This window comes from Sinohyriopsis cumingii, chromosome 8 (genome assembly GCF_028554795.1).
Source record: "Sinohyriopsis cumingii isolate HCF-2022 chromosome 8, ASM2855479v2, whole genome shotgun sequence".
NCBI classification, from domain to species: domain Eukaryota; kingdom Metazoa; phylum Mollusca; class Bivalvia; order Unionida; family Unionidae; genus Sinohyriopsis; species Sinohyriopsis cumingii.
The window spans coordinates 31,484,316-31,502,845 of NC_142968.1; the positions used below are offsets into that span (position 1 = coordinate 31,484,316).

The window sequence follows — 18,530 nt, forward strand, 5'->3', positions numbered from 1 at the left end:
CATCTGTTCCTGTTTGCATTTGCATTAGCCAATTTTCTCCTATTTTTTTCTCTGTTTTTCCTCTTTCAGCAACTGTAATTGCCATTTTTCTTTCTTCTTTCTGCAACAGCCATTCTCTTTCTTATTTTTGTGTCTGAATGTTTTAACTATATTTCCGTTTTGTGTTTTAATTTCAATCTTCTGCTTTTAGGTCAGAGTCTAATACAAACATATTAATCAAACATAAAGAACTTTTCTTCAAAATCTTCTTTCTCTCAAGATTGCACCCAAATATACTATCTATATCTTTTTCATTAAAAAGCCATCGCCTCAGAAAGATGATATTGTCAGGCAAATTGGAGTAATTCGCCATTTTATTAGGAGTCAAAGATATTGTGAAAGCTTCACTAAGTGTCTCTATAGGTTTCTTAACGATGTAATTAATGTGATGTAGGGACTTTGTAAACAAACTTTATTTAAATTTCAAAAGCTAAGTTTTCGGAAATATTTTAAAGAAATTGGAAGAAAAACCGATATTCTATTACGACTCAATTATCTTGAACTAAGTGACAGAAAAATCGAGAACTTACAGGTTTTGTAGAACTCAACAAATAAGTCATTTTCCTAATACCTGTAAGATTCTGTAGTAGTTTCTAATATAATATGATTAACATGGGCATGCAAAGTCGTTATAGAAAAGCCTTCATCAGTAATAAAACCGAATGATAAGATTGAATAGTTTATAATATTTCGCGCAATGCAGACTTACATATTAAAATTAAACCTTTGTAACTCAAATATTTATCTAAATAATTGTCAGTTGCGCCAACCATGGATTGCAAAGTGAAGATTAAGAAACATGAACATATTTTGACTGCCTCACTGGAAGAAAAAGACTGTGGCAAGCCTCCAGCGTCTGTGCACTGGCTGGACCATCCTGATATTACTTTCAAAGTACGTAAAATGACTCAGTCCTCTTTTTTCTCTTTCATCTATTCTCTAATCCATCTTGCCATTTAGTTCGGAATGTGATATGTTAAAAGAAGAGAATAATATTCGTAAACATCGTTGATCCACCATCGCAGCAAGCTAAAATTTAGTTGTATTTCGAACATAAAGAGCATAATTCGTATGTTTCGGACCAAAGAAAAGTAAAGTTTGATTTGGTTGCTCTCTAAACATTAACAATTTTGTCCTTTTTAACATGAATAAAAGTGAGCGGTTATAAAGCAGGTGACATTCACTTTGTACCAATCCCGCTCCAACCGATTTCCCACTGAACTTGTTCAACTACAAAGGATGCTGTCTGATTAAAATTCCCAATACCAATTATTATTTCTATGAATCTCTTAGCAGTTGGAATACTTCTTATATCCTTTGCCAGTTTCACAAATATATTCATGCGAAGAGTTCTTTGGAACCAACGTTTGCGTCATATGGAACTGAATGATAGATATTTTCAAAAGCAATGCTTCCCTTATAGTGTTGTGAGCTGAATCTAGTGGTAAGGGAGCCAGTATATGACATGTGACATACCATCTAGTGATGATCTTTAACACCCATAATTTCATGAACTTCTCCAGCTGTCAAAACGTTATGAGCTAATCAAGACAATGTTAACGGAATGATGCATCGATATGGTGATGACATAATTTTTCCCAACGTAGGATGGGTGTAGAAATGCATTATTAATCACGTCATAGTTTAACATTACACGAGAAGTGTTCTTTCTTTGACCTTGGGAAACGACAAAACATTGTATTAAATACAATATCTGCATATAAAGAGATACCTTCTGGATAAAAAATTACTACTTAAATTTAAGCTGAAAGTGAAATCTGAAAGACATTCAAATTATCGTGGATTTGAATGTATTCAGCTTCATGTCTCCAAATATGGATATATATATAGATATAGATATATATATGTATATACATATATATGTATATATGTATATATATATATATATATATATATATATATATATATATATATATATATATATATATATATATATATATATATATATATATATATATATATATATATATATATATATATATATATATATATATATATATATATATATATATATATATATATATATATATATATATATATATATATATATATATATATATATATATACATATATATATATATATATATACATATATATACATATATATATATATATATATATATATATATATATATATATATATATATATATATATATATATATATATATATATATATATATATGTATATATCTATATATATATATATATCTATATATATATATATATATATATATATATATATATATATATATATATATATATATATATATATATATATACCAATAATGATGTCATAAATTGGAATAAACCCTAAATGAAACAAAATATGCTGGATGAAGTTTATAGACCTTATTAGTGCTCAAAGTGTTTGAGATATTAATGAGACCAAACATGAGTCATAAATAAGAATAGAACTTAAATAATCTGGTTGTAGCAATTATCATAATAACCAATAAAACATTTTTAGGTCAAAATATATATATAATTTGTTTAATATGCATCATGTTGATGTCATATGTTCTAAACTTTCAAATTGTCACGGAAGAAAAATATGTCAAAACGAAAGAGTATAAATATTTTCTTTACAGACAGGACACTTGGTACAGCTGACCCATGAAAATGAAACTGGTACGTATTATGCCTGTGTTAATACGCCAGCCCTAAGTTGTGTAAGAAACCTAAGCCTGATAGACTACTGTACAAACTTCACAGTACAAGGAAGTAGGTTATATTTCTTTCTGGTTTCTTCTGGGTTTTTTTCCTATCATATACTTTCTTCAGAACGTTGATGCATCAAATAAGGCATGATTCTTTGTGAATCATGTATCGGTCATGCTCCAGTTAAGCTTTGAACGTTTCAATTTCGTTGCGTCATGGAATGTCATTGCCTAAACGTAACGAACAATATTTGATAACAAATTAACGTCATTTACATTGTTTTGTCTATTAGAACACAATTATGATGTAAGCACGACGTCAGTCTCGTAAGGAAAATGCTTATTTTCCTTTCTTAATTTTCCTTATAGTTATAATCGTCGCACCATTTTGAACCTAAAGAAAAGAAGAGAAGAGAAAAAGAAATATTTTTCCTACGAGACTGACGTCGTGTTTACATCATCTCATGATCAATGTACCACATTGCGGTAGCGATACTAACCATTGAACTGATGTCATAATCACATAAAGCACGTACATCTGATACATATCGGCTCTTTTTTACTTTCCAAAGTGCATAATATGCCAATTTATAATAATGGATACTACTTAAAACTGTTTCAATCATATAAAATCTGGGGGAAAAAGAGTGAAACGTATAAGCAGTCTAGCTCAATAAATTAATAACTTCATTATAGATTGCACCCTTTTAAGCACATCTATCCTTATAAACGTTAATTACTATGTATGCACACATATATTTGATATAATCTATTTATAGGTTACTACATATTTATGGGAAAATATGAACGAGTTTTTTGGATGGAATAATGCACGAACTTGGGAGTGCATTATATTCACCCGACAAAACGAGTTCATATTTTCCCATCAAGTGCAGTAATCTTTTTATTATATGATCATTGTTTTATTCTACCTAAGGCTTAATTATATAAACAAAATACACTACAAGAAACAACCTACATGAATGTATGCTGTATTTCAAACTAAATACACAAGCGCATATTCCTGATTACACAACAACAACATTATTACTGCCCATATAACTCCGCCCATATAAATTTGAACTCGACATAACTTTCGAAAGAAAATAGCGTATCTAGTTAAAATTGAAATTTGGAGTCATATTATGAATGACTGTGCATTGCAAAAACTTTTCCATTTGATCTGGAATGAATATATTTTGGTATTGTTTTCGATTCTGCGAAAGTTCGTGCTTATGGACTGGATTTGTAGGTGACAATTCTACATGAAATACATGGGATTGAAGAAGCTAAGGAGAAGTGTGTTGACATCTGCAAATGTGCTTCTGTTTCTGTCATTGAATGTTTGAAATCATAATGTGGGAAAGATATGAAGTCTTTCAATTTCAATTATCAAAAAGACGCTATCGAATTTAATGCTTATTTCATTTCGCGTGCAGTAAGGAGGATGTAATTGCACTTATATTCGAAATTACAGTACAATTTCGAAATGTGTAGTCAAGATTGAGAACCTATGACATGGCTCATGTGATTCGGATTTGCAGAACTAAGAAAGTACATTTTGAGGACATTCAGGATGTAAAACAGTAGGTACATTTTTTGCCATTCGTATCACCAGCTAAAGAAGACAGTATATGACGTGTCACTTGTATGTTATTTATAAGGACTTTTTCTTGCGACTGTTGTATAATGTAGCTAGCCTAAATCCTAAATATTGTATCAACGCGGAATATGCCAATGCGGCTAGTATGTGGCAGTCCACGCAACATCTCTTTTAGTTCATTCAGAAACAAATTTAAACAACCACAACGTAAAGCGGCTCATACGCGAGTGTACATGATTTGTTTACAAATCAAAAATGCTGACGTCCGCGTCCATTGTTTGTTTACAATAGAAAGTAGTTTTTTATGCACGTGAATGCAATATGTGGATTGGCGCGCGGGTTTATTATCGGGTAATACTGCACGATTCTGACAATGTAAAGTTAACGGAGAAAAAATTGAGCATATAATAAGGAGAATTAGGGCTAAACTTAAATAAGGTTCAACATCAAACGCACACATTCATATCAACGTAATGCAGACATTAATATTTTCACGAATAATGATATAAGAAGATTGTAATATGCTGTATTCGCAATGTCTCTGATCAACTTAGAAGAGGGCATATTGTTATTACCAAATACGCTTCGAACTTATAGCTAACTGTTGATAGAACTAGTAGCAGTTTAGGATTCAATTCAAATAGGTCCGTTGGAAGTGACATTTAGTTACTTGTGAGGATAATCTACTTTGCGCTGATTGGCGTTGGTGTAGATGTTTTCAATTCGATCTTAATATTGTCTTAGAATATATAAGATGCAATGAATTCTAATATTTCAGAAACGTTTTAAAATGCAAGTACATCATACAAGTTAAGTTATTCGGTAAAAATCCTTTATATATAAAATCATGATGCAAGCATTAAATCTATGGTTGTCTGATCAATCATTAAGCCTTAATGTTCTAGTGACTAATATGCTGGACAAGGTGACATCACTGATACAGAATAAACAAAAATGTAGACAATGTATATTAGGTGATTTGTCAGAAATTTAAAAGTAACGAGTTTTACAAATAAACAATTATATTCTAATAATCATATCTTATTTACTACAATTCAGTCGAAGCCATTTCAATGTGTTAGAAGAGGCCACATATGACACGTGCCTTGCTTGATGTCTTGCTCATGGCTTTATATGCAAGATAACATCAAATAAGATGCTATTTATTTACAATCTGCATGATTATTGGAGCAGATACAAATAAGCTCAGAATTACATACATCATTACCTAAAATAATAAACCTGCAAATGCAACACATACATACATAGGACGTATTTAATTACAATAAGAGACAAGTCACGTATTACCTACCATTAAAATGTATGCATCCACACCAATTAAAAGCAGTCCATATTTAAAAGAGAATTTAGTTTCCAATAATCATTAAAACAAATCACATTTTAGTCTTAAAGGATGTTAAAAATTGAATGAAGCCAAAAATTAGGACAGTTTAATATTTATCTATATTAAAATGAAACATCTATGAGTGTTCGAAGCAAGCAAGTATGTAAATTAAAGCTTAATATGCGGTACATAGGATATAAGGAGGTACACATCAGTTGCCACAATCATGGTAGTAGGTGGGGCTGGTGATTTATTATCTGTTGATTTTCTATTGACAGTCATTACCATTCCATCATACAATTAAGGCAATATATTATGTGATATGTGATGCTACTCTAAATTTGTTTCCTATTTCATATATAGAATTGCAGGTCTATATCTGAAAGATTGTTTGTCGTATGTTGAGGTTCTAATTCGTGCCTTATTATATTAATCGAGCAATCTGTACACTTTCATGTTTTCATCTTGCCTTAATTAGCAGACTATGATAATTGCTGGTATAACTATCATATACATATATCGGAGCGAATACATTTATTTTTGTCAAGTTTGACGATGCTCTTATTACTTCAGACATGATAAACCAAGGAACAGATGTTCGAATTGGAAAGGATCAAGGTATTTAATTTTCTCAAATTGATGAATCTTGTTAAAATTTTACAAACACTTTCCAGTACAAGTATGTTTCTTGAATCTTGTATAATTCCGGTTCGTAGTTCGAAATAATTCCTAGCAGTTTTATACTTTCCTCACAATTTATAAGATAATTGTTTATGTTAAATGTATGTTAATCTTTACTATCTTTCTGCCGATAGCCAATGGTAGAAACTTGTCAATATTTACTTAGTATGTTTACAGGCATCCATTCTCTCAGAATTAAATATTTATTGGCAATTTCTTAAAAGCCCTTTCTATTACCCGTTCACGTGAAATACGTAGGCAAACAAAAAAAGAACGAAATATGTAACAATGTTGTATTATCCGGAGAAGAACACAAACGTAAGGTCTATAAAGTTTTTATTTTTTACGTAATTATTAGTTCCAGGTTAGAAAAATGAGAAATCAAGCTTAGGTCTGTTAATCTTACAATACACTTGAGAACAAATAGAACCATTAATAGAGTAACTGGAAATATCCTTCCTGTTAAGGTAGAAACATGAATGCGTTCATGCATGACACATGCAACCGATATTCAGTGTCAGAAATTCTAACTTGCAGAATTGTAACGATTCCAGTTTTAAATAGTTCATATAATTTGCTGTCTGTGAGGAATTTCACTTTACGAAAAAAACATATCATATAACCATACTTGTGTTATGACTATTTCAAACCAAGATGGTTTGTTCTGACAGTCGCAACGTATACACATGGTAAGCATGTGAACAATATTTATATAGCTTCACATGCTGTCTGAACTAAACCTACATATATTTAAAATACTGTATCAGCAAGATTTCTAGTCCGTTCTTTGAGATGTGGCCAAACAAAACAAGGGATGTAATAACAATGCCAACTGGCCTAAATTAGCAGCAACTGTAGGAAATAAGGAAGCTGTAAAACAAAACAAGTTGTATGTCTAAATTATCAAACAAAGAGGAAACATGTACGCATAGAAATCACAAAGCCGTAAATAGAACACTTTTACTTTTAAAATGTTTCACAAACATAAGCTTTCATGTATTACAATAGAGCAGCAAAATAGGCAAATTGTTTTCTCGGAGGGACAAGAATTATCATTCTATGATACAATTAAAGCAATATATTATTTGACATTTGGTGTTTCTCTAAAACGATTTCCTATTACATATACAGAATCGCAGGATCATATCCGAAAGATTGTTGTCTCATATGTTGATGTTCTAATTCGTGGCACATCTATAATATCTGAATACATAAAATATTTGCTGTGTTTAAAAGAGAGCAGGCCATACAAACATAGGAATGCAATCCTATTCAGAATTTAAAATTGCCTTTAATCTATTAATCTAAATTATCTACAGAATTGCAGGTTTGCATCTTACCTTTCTTAGCAGGCTATTTTATTGCTGGTATAACTGTCGTATACATATATCGGAGTACATATATTTATTTTTGTCAAGTTTTACGATGTTATTATTACTTCAGACATTACAAACCAAGGAAAAGATGTTCGAATTGGAAAGGATCAAGGTATTTAATGTTTTCATATTGATGGATCTAGTTAGAACCTTACTAACGCTTTCCAGGACAAGTAGGTGTCTTGAATGATTCCTTAAAATATCTCTACCGTTCTTGTATAATTATAGTTGGTAGTTTGAAATAATTCCTGGCAGTTTTATGAATTACTCACAATTTATAACAGATTTGTTTATGTTAAATGAATATTAATCTATACTCTCTTTATGCCCATAGCCAATGCAAGAAATCCAACCTTACAGTATTGTACCTATGCCAATTATTGTATATTTCATACACTTAACTATTATTGAGGATTTTCACTATACGTAGAAACATGTCATATAAGCATACTTGTATCATGACTATTTCAAAACCAAGATTTGACAAACCTAACGTTCACACATGATAAGCTTGTAAACAACATTTATATAGCTTCAAATGGGATCTGACCTAAAGTTACATATATGTAAAATACCATATCAGCAAGACCTCTGGTCAGTTCTTTGTGGTGTGGCCTAAAAAGAATAATGGATTTAATAGCAAATGAAACTGGCCTAAATTAGCGACGACTGTAGCAACTAAGGAAGCTGTAAAACAAAAGAATCTAAATTATCAAACAAAGGGGAAAGCACTCACATTGAAATAATGGAGGCGGAAATATAATACTTTTGCTTTTCACGTCAGAAACACACGTTTGTATATATTACTAATTACACTGCATATATGCATACAACATCAGATTGCTCATATAAGTATAAACCATGGTAATATTAACAATACATTTACCATAATAACTTGCTACAGACAACTAATGCTTACACAAAATACATGGACATTTTCAGATTGATAATTTTCCTTGGACAGTACCAGAAGTATAGACCGCACCGGTGGCCTAGTGGTTACAGCGTCCGCCTCGGAAGCGGGAGGTCGTGGGTTCGATCCCCGGCCGAGTCATACCAAAGACGTCCAAAAATGGAACTAACAGCTGCCTCGCTAGGCGCTCATCATTAAGAGGTTAGTGTTAGGACTGATCGGTCTGGTGTCAGGACAATGTAACTGGGTGGGACATCATGCAATGATGCCCCAGTGCTACATCACTATAAACTGCCACACTGCATCGTAGCGATATGGCTGGAAAATTATTAAACCTACGTTAAAAATCATAAGCACACACACACACACACACACACACACACACACACACACACACACACACACACACACACACGCACACACAAAACTACAATTACAACTACTCAGGAATCGTCCTGCAGCATTCGCACAAGTGCAATAAAGGATTTAGGAAATATGACGTCATACTATTTCTCTACCACACAATCATGCTGTATTACAACTTCATCTTCGCCATCGTTAGAAGAAGAAAGTCAATATAAAAGTCATGCAAATGTAAGCATTACATTTAATCACATACAAAAAGTCATTAGGAGTGACCTTGGCTCGATTGTCTAAGCATAACAATTTACAAAGTGAAATGTCCATTACAAGTAGCAAGTGATGCGAGAATCATAAAACCATGCATATGCACAGTCTATTCTTAGAGTTAATACAACAAAACCCAACATCGATTAATCGAATGCCTATAACAAGTACCATACGAATTTCAACCAAATATTAATATCGTTCATATTCAAATGTATGCTACAATGCACTTTGTTCATTTTAATGAAATGACATGACTGTAGTTTAGTGCAGGTGCATGTAAAGTTAAATGTATATATATATATATATATATATATATATATATATATATATATATATATATATCTGAACAATATTTTTAAGGATAGTACTTAACATCGTTTCAATTTCAGAGAAGCTAAGATAATCGGGTATTTTACTTTGGGTCCATCACAGATAGATATATTTAACAATAAACCACACTCAAAAGAATTAAATGCCTTTGCCATCTCATGATTTAAAATTTATTGTTTGTAATGTAGTAGAAATCTGTTTTCCATGAACACATCTTACATGCATGTACTACGCCAAAGTATTATAACGGATGCGTTTCACTCTAAATGCAATGACACTTAGTAGAAACATTTGAAGTCCTTGAGATTAAGATTATTTTTAGAATATTTCCGCAACTATGAATTGGTATTCCTGAAGTAGATGACAGTTAAATCTAAACAATGTCTAACAGGAGAAATGTGGTCTGGATCTACATAGAAATCCAAACAAATTCATATGGAACAATTGTGGTGGGGTTCTACGTTGAACGCGTCTCAAGCATTGCTATCATTTGCGCAAGATTGTATGCCCTGTGAAAGACACTCAAAAATAAACCTTCGCCAGAAGCACAAGCTTCTCATTTCATGATCAAAATAAAAATCCATTGGTCTTTCAGACTCTGGAATAACTTATTAAAGATAGAGTATGACGAACGGTTTGCTATGAATAACGGTATCTCACATTCCGTTTCAACATTAGAATGGAGTCCAACCATTATGATGATGTTTGATTATACGACGAAATATGGTAAAGATCTACTGATATGGTAAGATATTGTACATAATACACTTAACTTTATTCAAATTCTAAATAATTTGGTCAATTGCCACTTATCCTACATATATAATAAAACATGAAGCAAATCATATGAAGCCGACCAAATGCGGGCAGTACCTCTTTTAGATAATATTTGTACTTAATTTTCATGATCGGAACAATAACCCAAAGGTATTGCCCAAAATGCACATGGAGAGCTTAACGACATTGCTTATGGTAAACATCCAGCCATGTTTATATTCTACCGTAAATGGGAATAGTTTTGCAAGTATGCCATTGGCAATTAAGCTGCACAATTGCAACATGTGCCGGATATTAAGGGGCATACATATATAGAGCTATGTATATGTATTTTATATTGTGTGCTTGACTTGTATCCTTGCTTGCAGATTTAGTTTTGACCTTCCTGACATTGTATTTTGTCTAAAGAGTTTTACTTCGATTTGATTTCAAGGTCTAACCTTACTGACGCACATAGAATTTTCTGGAACTGTTTATTTTAATTATATATTCCTGTTTTTTGTTCAGTCTGTGGAATCATTCACTGAGGTTTTCGGATACAATTTGAGAGGAATCGTTTATTTAAATTATTCATTGGAATTACAAAAAGCCCACTGACGTTTTGGACTTAAACACTACTTTCGGGTTATTGTGAATTGATTCAAAGACATTCTAGATTGTACCATTGTGATATATCAAGACTGTTGATACATCGATATATTCAGGAGTATTGGCATATCAGCAAACTCAAGTCTATTGGTATATAAAGTCACTAAAGACTCTTCGAACATTAGGACATTCAAAACTATTATGATTCATTCGGAGCATTGTATCAATTTTGACGTATTACAGAACATCTAGGATTATTTTGAATTTAACGCCTAATACTATACGTGTCTTTTTGAATATTCACTTTGTGTTACAGGTAAATAAGTTGTTTTATTGAATTTGACTAAACGTGTTGGTTTCATTTCATTCTGTGTTTTACGTTGGGATAATATAGTTGCAAAATAGGCAAACTGTTTTCTCGGAGGAACATTAATATTTTGATAATGAAGTTTATGTATTGTAGACTGCAACATTTCTATTTTGTTCTAAGAGATTATGTGCATCATGTAGTAGGTCCCAAGTTGTAATTAAAACCTTTTGATTTCGTCAAAAGGCGATTGAGTTCGACACGTATATTTCAGTTAACATAGATATGAAATCTCACAAATACATTTTACAGATTACTGTCCACGAGATTTACCCGAAACATCCAATATGATGACAGCTATTACTGGGATGAGTATTCTTACCTGTGTTATGGTTACTCTATCCTTTGCGCTAATAATTTATAATAAAGTAACGTTAATTCGACGAATACAAGGTAAGTTCTATTTCATTTCAGGCATAAATAAAATGTATAAATGTTGCTTGTAATCTCATCACCATCATCCTCATCAGCAATCCCTTAACCTAAAAATTAGTTGGGGCACCACAGTTGACTTTATAAACAATTCTCTCCATCTTTCCGTGTTCTCTACTGCTCTTTGTAAATCTCTAAATCCCATGACTGGTCCCTCCTTAATGTTGTCTTCCCACCTCTCTTTCGGTCTTCCTCTTCTTCTGCATCCTCGCACCGTGCCTTGCAAGATTATTCTTGTCAGTCCAGATGATCTTGAGACATGGCCGTACCACTTCAGTTTGTGATTATTGTACAGTGGTCAAGACGTTTTCATATGGTCCAATGGCTCATTGGATCCCGTTGTGGACCTTATTGTTAGGTAAATGGTCAATGTATGAGATGCCTACATCTTGTGGGGCCATATCATTTCGAAGGTTTGAATCCCTCTTTGGAGATCTGATCTGACTGAGCGTCCATGTTTCACAGTGATACAGAAAGATGGATATGACAATCTCATCAAACGTATTTTTGAACCAAGAGCAATGTTGATATATGTTCATATTTTTCTCAACCTTGTTATTGCTGCTGCTGTGTGGGCAATCCTGCAAAGTTATTCTGGTTTGGAGCCCTCATCTGTGATAATTGATCCCAAGTACTTGAAGTCTGTGACTCTTTCCAGATTATGTCCACTGACCCTTATTTCTGCACTGATGCCAATTCACTAACCCTTATTTAGGCACTGATGCCATTGGTGTTATCTGTCATCAGTTTCCATACCAAATGCTGGGGAGGTTGTATCGAGGCGCTCAACTATGTCAGCCAGTTTGTAAGCTAAATGTAACCAAATATAATCTTATCAAACATCAGCACCTACTTCACAAGGCTATAACGAAATAATCTAACAAACAGAACCAATTTAATACAGATTATATATTATATAAAGTTCCACTAAAACAAAAGTATGTACTCAATCTACACATATTTAGGTCCACATTGTCATTATATTGGTGCTAATTTTTTTGAAACACGTTTATGTTACAAATGGATGGACTTTTTACATTAAAAGCCTATATTCCGCAAAGAATGATATTGAAACAAATGTAGAATAGTTAATTAGGTGTAATCGTTTATGGGTGTTCGTCATATTTACGAAAGAAGTTATGTAAAGTTAAGTTTCATATGTCGTGTAAACAGACCCCGTTTTGTAAAATGTGTATACTGTGATGCTTACCTTCAAAATACATTTATAGTTTAAGCTGATTATTCGTGTCTGAAAACGTAAGTTGCATTAATTGTATTTATCTCTTTTGCAAAAAATGAAATTATTACATCATATCGGACACTGTATAGACGCATGTAAATGTTTGTTTATCTTATTCGGGAAACGCATTTACAAATTGTTTCAGAATCGGTTAGTATTTCATTAGTGAGAAGTTTCGTTATAATTAGTTCGTATCATTTTATCGGTAGAAGGAGAGGATACTGAATAATAGTTTGTGGTTTTATTATCAACAATCTGAGATGAATAATCCAAAACCTCTCTCATTGATATATAGTCTAGGATATTTTGTATACACAAACTGCTATTGTATAGTACATCATGGGCAACTCAACAAGGTTGTGTCAAAATAGACAGCTAGATATCTACGTTTGCAATTTTTTTCAGAATGTTTAATAATAAGCAAATATTTTTAAACAGAAAAGACTGCAATGTATAATGAACCAACTGTCTTAACACCAAGCGCCCATATTTGACGAGAAACGGTTTATATATTATTGTTATATGCTCTGGTATACTAAATCTAAGTTTAGTTTTGATTATCTGCAAATACAATAAAATGTTTCTTTCGTCGCTCCTTTAACCATGAATAAAGCTAAATTGGCAATTTGACCTATATTAATAGGTATTAAGTTAGACTGTATTATCTTCTGTGTTTGAAACATGAATGCAAACATATAACACCAGTGCAGAAACCTTTATAGTAACGACGACTACATACCTTTTAACAACTCTTAAAGTGAATTCACAAAAGTAAGGAAGAACACACGGATATAAATATATGTTATTTCGACCAAGTAAGTGGCTAAATTATAAGTTTGAATCTCTAGAGGTGGGTTACACACGATACACAGTGTTCACAACATCTGGTCATTGACTGAACTGTCATACGTATACAGTTATGTACGTATTGCAGCATAAACTGTGTTGCAGGTGAATACATATTTTTCTAACTTATTTTTTCTTCTAGATTTTGCTTCATTCATTTCTTGACAACATCCATTGCAGTGTTTGATCTTCAGTATATCATACAATTTGAAAAATGATATTTCATACATATCCCTTGAAAAAATTAGAGCTTTGATATATAGATTTGGCATAATTAACGTTTGTGTTTGAAGTGAAAATGGACATGACTGTTGTTGTAGAATTGTATATTACCAAAGTACAAGGTAAGACTTTGTAATATGATTTTTAGCAGCGGAATTTATTATTTGAACTAGAACAAGGGTCCTTATACACCAATGTGTTTAAAAGGTGACCCATCCGATTCAAATACTGTATGAGGGATAACTATTGCTTAGCTGTACAGAAAAGATTAGCACGTTAAAGTGAACACTCTCCACATTGGCCATTAACTATGATATTATTACGGATAGAGCGTGTGATCTTAACAAGACAAATAGTAAAGTAGACATCATGTTCATACTAAACATTTTGTTGCAAAATCTAATCAATAGAAACAGAGAGCTTTAATGCGTCTTTAATGATTCTGAAAAGCATTTGACTATGTAGATATGATAACTGAATGACAGAAAGGAACAAATCGATAGGGAAAATGATTGTATAGTGCGTAACAAGGAATATCCTATTTATAAAATGTAATATACATGAAAGTAACAAGTATTGCCTTTCTCGAATATAGGTGAGATACAAGTATATGTTGCACAGTAATCAATCAAACGGATTTAACCGTAACCCTAAAACGTGTGTGGGGCAACATTTGTGATATTGATTTAGAGTCTTATGTAGCAGGAATCGTTAATAAAACGGTTTCTCTAATAATTAAGGATTTTATGGTGAACAATCTAAAGCAATCATCATAATTTTATTAGTATCATTGTGTACAAAGGACCTAAGTTTTTCTGAATTTGGATTTTTATATACAAAGGTGGGTAAGTATTTTCTCTGAGTTTCTCCATATAGAGGACAAGCAGTAATAAAACTGGATGCATTTTTGTTCTTAACGTGACAACTTTAACACAATTTCTCCCCATAGTAGATACATTCATGTTTTACGGTATTATCCCTGATTGGAAAGTTACCCACTCTGATCATAGTACGTATATGATAGGTATCTTCCAAAAATTATATATATTTTTGACAAGTAAATTCTACACCCAATGACCTATATAAGCGCAGTCTTTCCATCTACTTAATCTCTTCCTGCAGCTTTTGCCTAAAATGATCTTCACATCTCTGGCTAAACGATCTAAGAAATATATTTTCATGATTTACGCTTTAAGTATATCAAACATTGCCAAATCTAAATGTAGACAGAAACCATTTAACATAGTTAGCCCAGCAATCACTTCTACCCCCCTCCCTATTTTAACTATAAATCGTAGCATTGTCTGCTGGCATTTATCGAATTCTTAGCTAATATTTGAAAATACGTTTATATGTTATATATTGCATAGTAATATTCCTAATTGTTATATACGAATTAATTTGAAATAGACATATATGTACCATGGATATATTTAAAAAATAACAAATTAGCTTTTCAGAATCATTGGCATCATAAAATTCCCAACGCTCAGCTCCATAATTAAGTACGGGAGCTATCTTCAAACAGACTACGCAATTCAGCAACGGGTAGCCTGCAAATTTTGAAAGACATTGTTTCAATATATGCACAGTCTTCAGAGACTGCAAGGCTAGAGTTTTCTAGCACGATATATCAAGAGTTGCTTGAGGAAAATCTACAGCGTAAATACTAATAATATAATTCAACCTTTTCCTCTCATAGGTCATAATACCACATTTCGTAATGTCTGAGACCGCCATATCTGCTAAATACAACCACTCTTCTGTTTTTTCCATGTTCACCTTGAATTTCTACTATAGGCAATATGTATGCAAGTTATTGAGCATATTTTGCAACTGGTGAGCAGTGTCAGCAAAGACAATGAAATCGTCTGCATACAACAGGGAAAATAGTTATAATGTTTCTACAGACACTCCACTGTTTCTGTGAGCTAGAAAGGGTTTCAAATCATTCCAAAAAATGAAAGTGTAAAGACGATAAGACACAACCTTGGCGCACGCCCAATCATAAATTAAACGCATCGGTGATAAGACTATTGGACTTAGCACATGCTTTACATCAATATGCATTGCCTTAATGATTCTTGACATTTTTCAACTAATGCTTTACTAACTAGCTCTTGGCATAATAAACGTCTCTCTGTCCTATCTAAGGTTTTTTCATAGTAAATAAATAATGTACAGAATCTACCCCTAAGTTTTATTAAATATTTACAAATCAATTTGTATAATATTTTCCTCCACCCTTTTATTTATTCTATTATTTAAAATCGATACATGATGCTTAATACAGGCAATAGACTAATGTCTCTGTAATTGGATGGTTCATTTGCATTTAACTATTCTCCTTGGAGATGTCACAGCTACAGTTTCCTTTCAAATGAATGTTTGCATGTTTCTCTGCTGCATCATGGCAAATATCGTTAATTGTTTCGATGCATTCACTAAGTATTATTATTCATTATGTCTTTTAAAATTTTGTCCGTATTTTGAGATAATAGATCTTTGCAATTTTGGATAACGCATAGACTTTCTTCTTTGGTTCATATGTATTTATTAATTTCGTTACCCTGATGGATACTTATAGCCTTTTGCTCTAGTTTACCCTTGTAGACAAGGGAAAATTCAACGGGCAAGTGTATTGATTCCAGTTTATCATTTATATCAAATGATGATATAGTTTTAAGACACTTACGTCGGCTAAGACATAACTTATTGTTGAGGTCCAATTGCAATGCATACATGTACATTTTCCTATCCCTTTTTCTAATTCACATGTACCATTGGCGATTCTCAATCCAGTCATTTGGCTTAGTTGTAGAAGTTTTGTTTTGATAGTAATTTATTATTTACTGATTCAAATTCCTAAGCACACAAAATTCATGGATTATCTTTTATCGTTATCTAGTGTTCTCTCTCTTTCTCTCTGAGGATTTATGCATATATAGCTATGTAATACCATTATTCAATCATTTCTTCATTTATTTATGCAGCATTGGATTCTATATACATTTTTGCTTGTGTTGGCAGCATGCCATATTGCAAACATCAAATCAACGAAGTTATGTTCTGCTCTATATTCGGAGAAGAAAGTTGCATTGTCAGACAGTGTCATGCATTGATTTTGAACATGATTGGATGGGAAAGATTTAAATTGATACGTAGATTTATAAAAATAGAATAGACAGACGTTCCCAAGTATTTCAAACTTTTAAAGAAGTCTTAAAATTATCATAAAGACCTATGGAACTTGTATATGGACGGATAATTTATTTATCATTGGCTCCATTATCTGGTTTCGAAAACCTTTCACCATTTTGGGATAATGAAAAAGACACGTATGTGTCATTTGACTGGAATTTTAATTATGACATATATATTATACTGCGGAATCCACTAATTTTATATTTTAATGTTAAAATATGTTTCATGTGGCTGTTTATTTGTAATTAACTATGGCAGGGTGGACATTAATCAGATCTAATACACAATATCCACATGAGTAACGATCAGAAAGAGGCGATATCAATTTTGAATATTTCCGTAGGGTGCCTTGAGGGGGTCAAGGACCAAGCATACAAAATTTTATTTACAGTGATATTAGTAACTCATTTGTACTGTTTGCGATTGGTTTTTATTTTCTTCAAACAGTATACATATAGTTATATCAGGAGATCACACACCATATTGATATTTCTATCAACTGGAAGGGGCATTTGTTGCTGGCGAAAGGACGTGTAATGCCTCTTCGTTGTATTGGGGATCCTTAGGCCACTAATGCTAAAGTCGATCTAGAATCAGTTGGACCTATTTAAATGACATCATTGTTAATCCATTTCAACAACGTTTCTAATAATATCATAGAGTCGCATTGTAGCTTGTTTAGCGATATGTGCAGCGCGCACACTTAGACCAGCATTTATCGTTGGATATTCAGTGAACATATCACCAGGATCAGTTACCTACTATACCACGTAAACTGACCTTTTTGCGTTTATAAGACGTAAAAGTCTTACATGTCCTTGTACGACTGTATTTATTTTTAAATATCAACTCGCTGTCTAAAATGCGATTGTATTACCAAGGTTTCCCTGCGCACTTTCAACATGCGATTGTGGCATGGAAGATAAACAGCGTGGAAGTAATCGATAGCAGAAATTCCAATGAAACATTTAGAGGAAAAACCAAACAATATATAATCCTGTAAGCAATACGCGCGGAAACTGCAACCAATAGATTCACCTGCTAGATTAAGCCTTGTCATGGTGGCAGTGTGTGTATGTAATTTGGATTTTAAACGTAGTTTTAACAACGTTTCATTCATATCGCTACAATGTCTGCACTGTGGCATTTTATACTGATGTCTAGCACTGGGGCATCATGCAGCAGACGTATGCCATTGCGTCTCACCAACTCACATTATCTTGACACCAGGCCGACCATTCCTAACATTAGCCTCTT

The 18,530-nt window shown here is 32.5% G+C and overlaps 1 protein-coding gene across 1 annotated transcript in view; it reads left to right on the forward strand.

Moving 5' to 3' along the window:
* Positions 1–810: 810 nt before the first annotated feature.
* The window catches only part of LOC149793237 (uncharacterized), an 87,945-nt gene continuing 70,225 nt past the window's right edge, over positions 811–18,530 (forward strand). The window contains exons 1-5 of the mRNA XM_089968969.1: positions 811–933; positions 2,651–2,783; positions 6,241–6,285; positions 7,792–7,836; positions 11,582–11,722. Coding sequence (XP_089825095.1) covers positions 811–933; positions 2,651–2,783; positions 6,241–6,285; positions 7,792–7,836; positions 11,582–11,722 — 487 coding nt within the window. The remainder of the gene's footprint in view (positions 934–2,650; positions 2,784–6,240; positions 6,286–7,791; positions 7,837–11,581; positions 11,723–18,530) is intronic.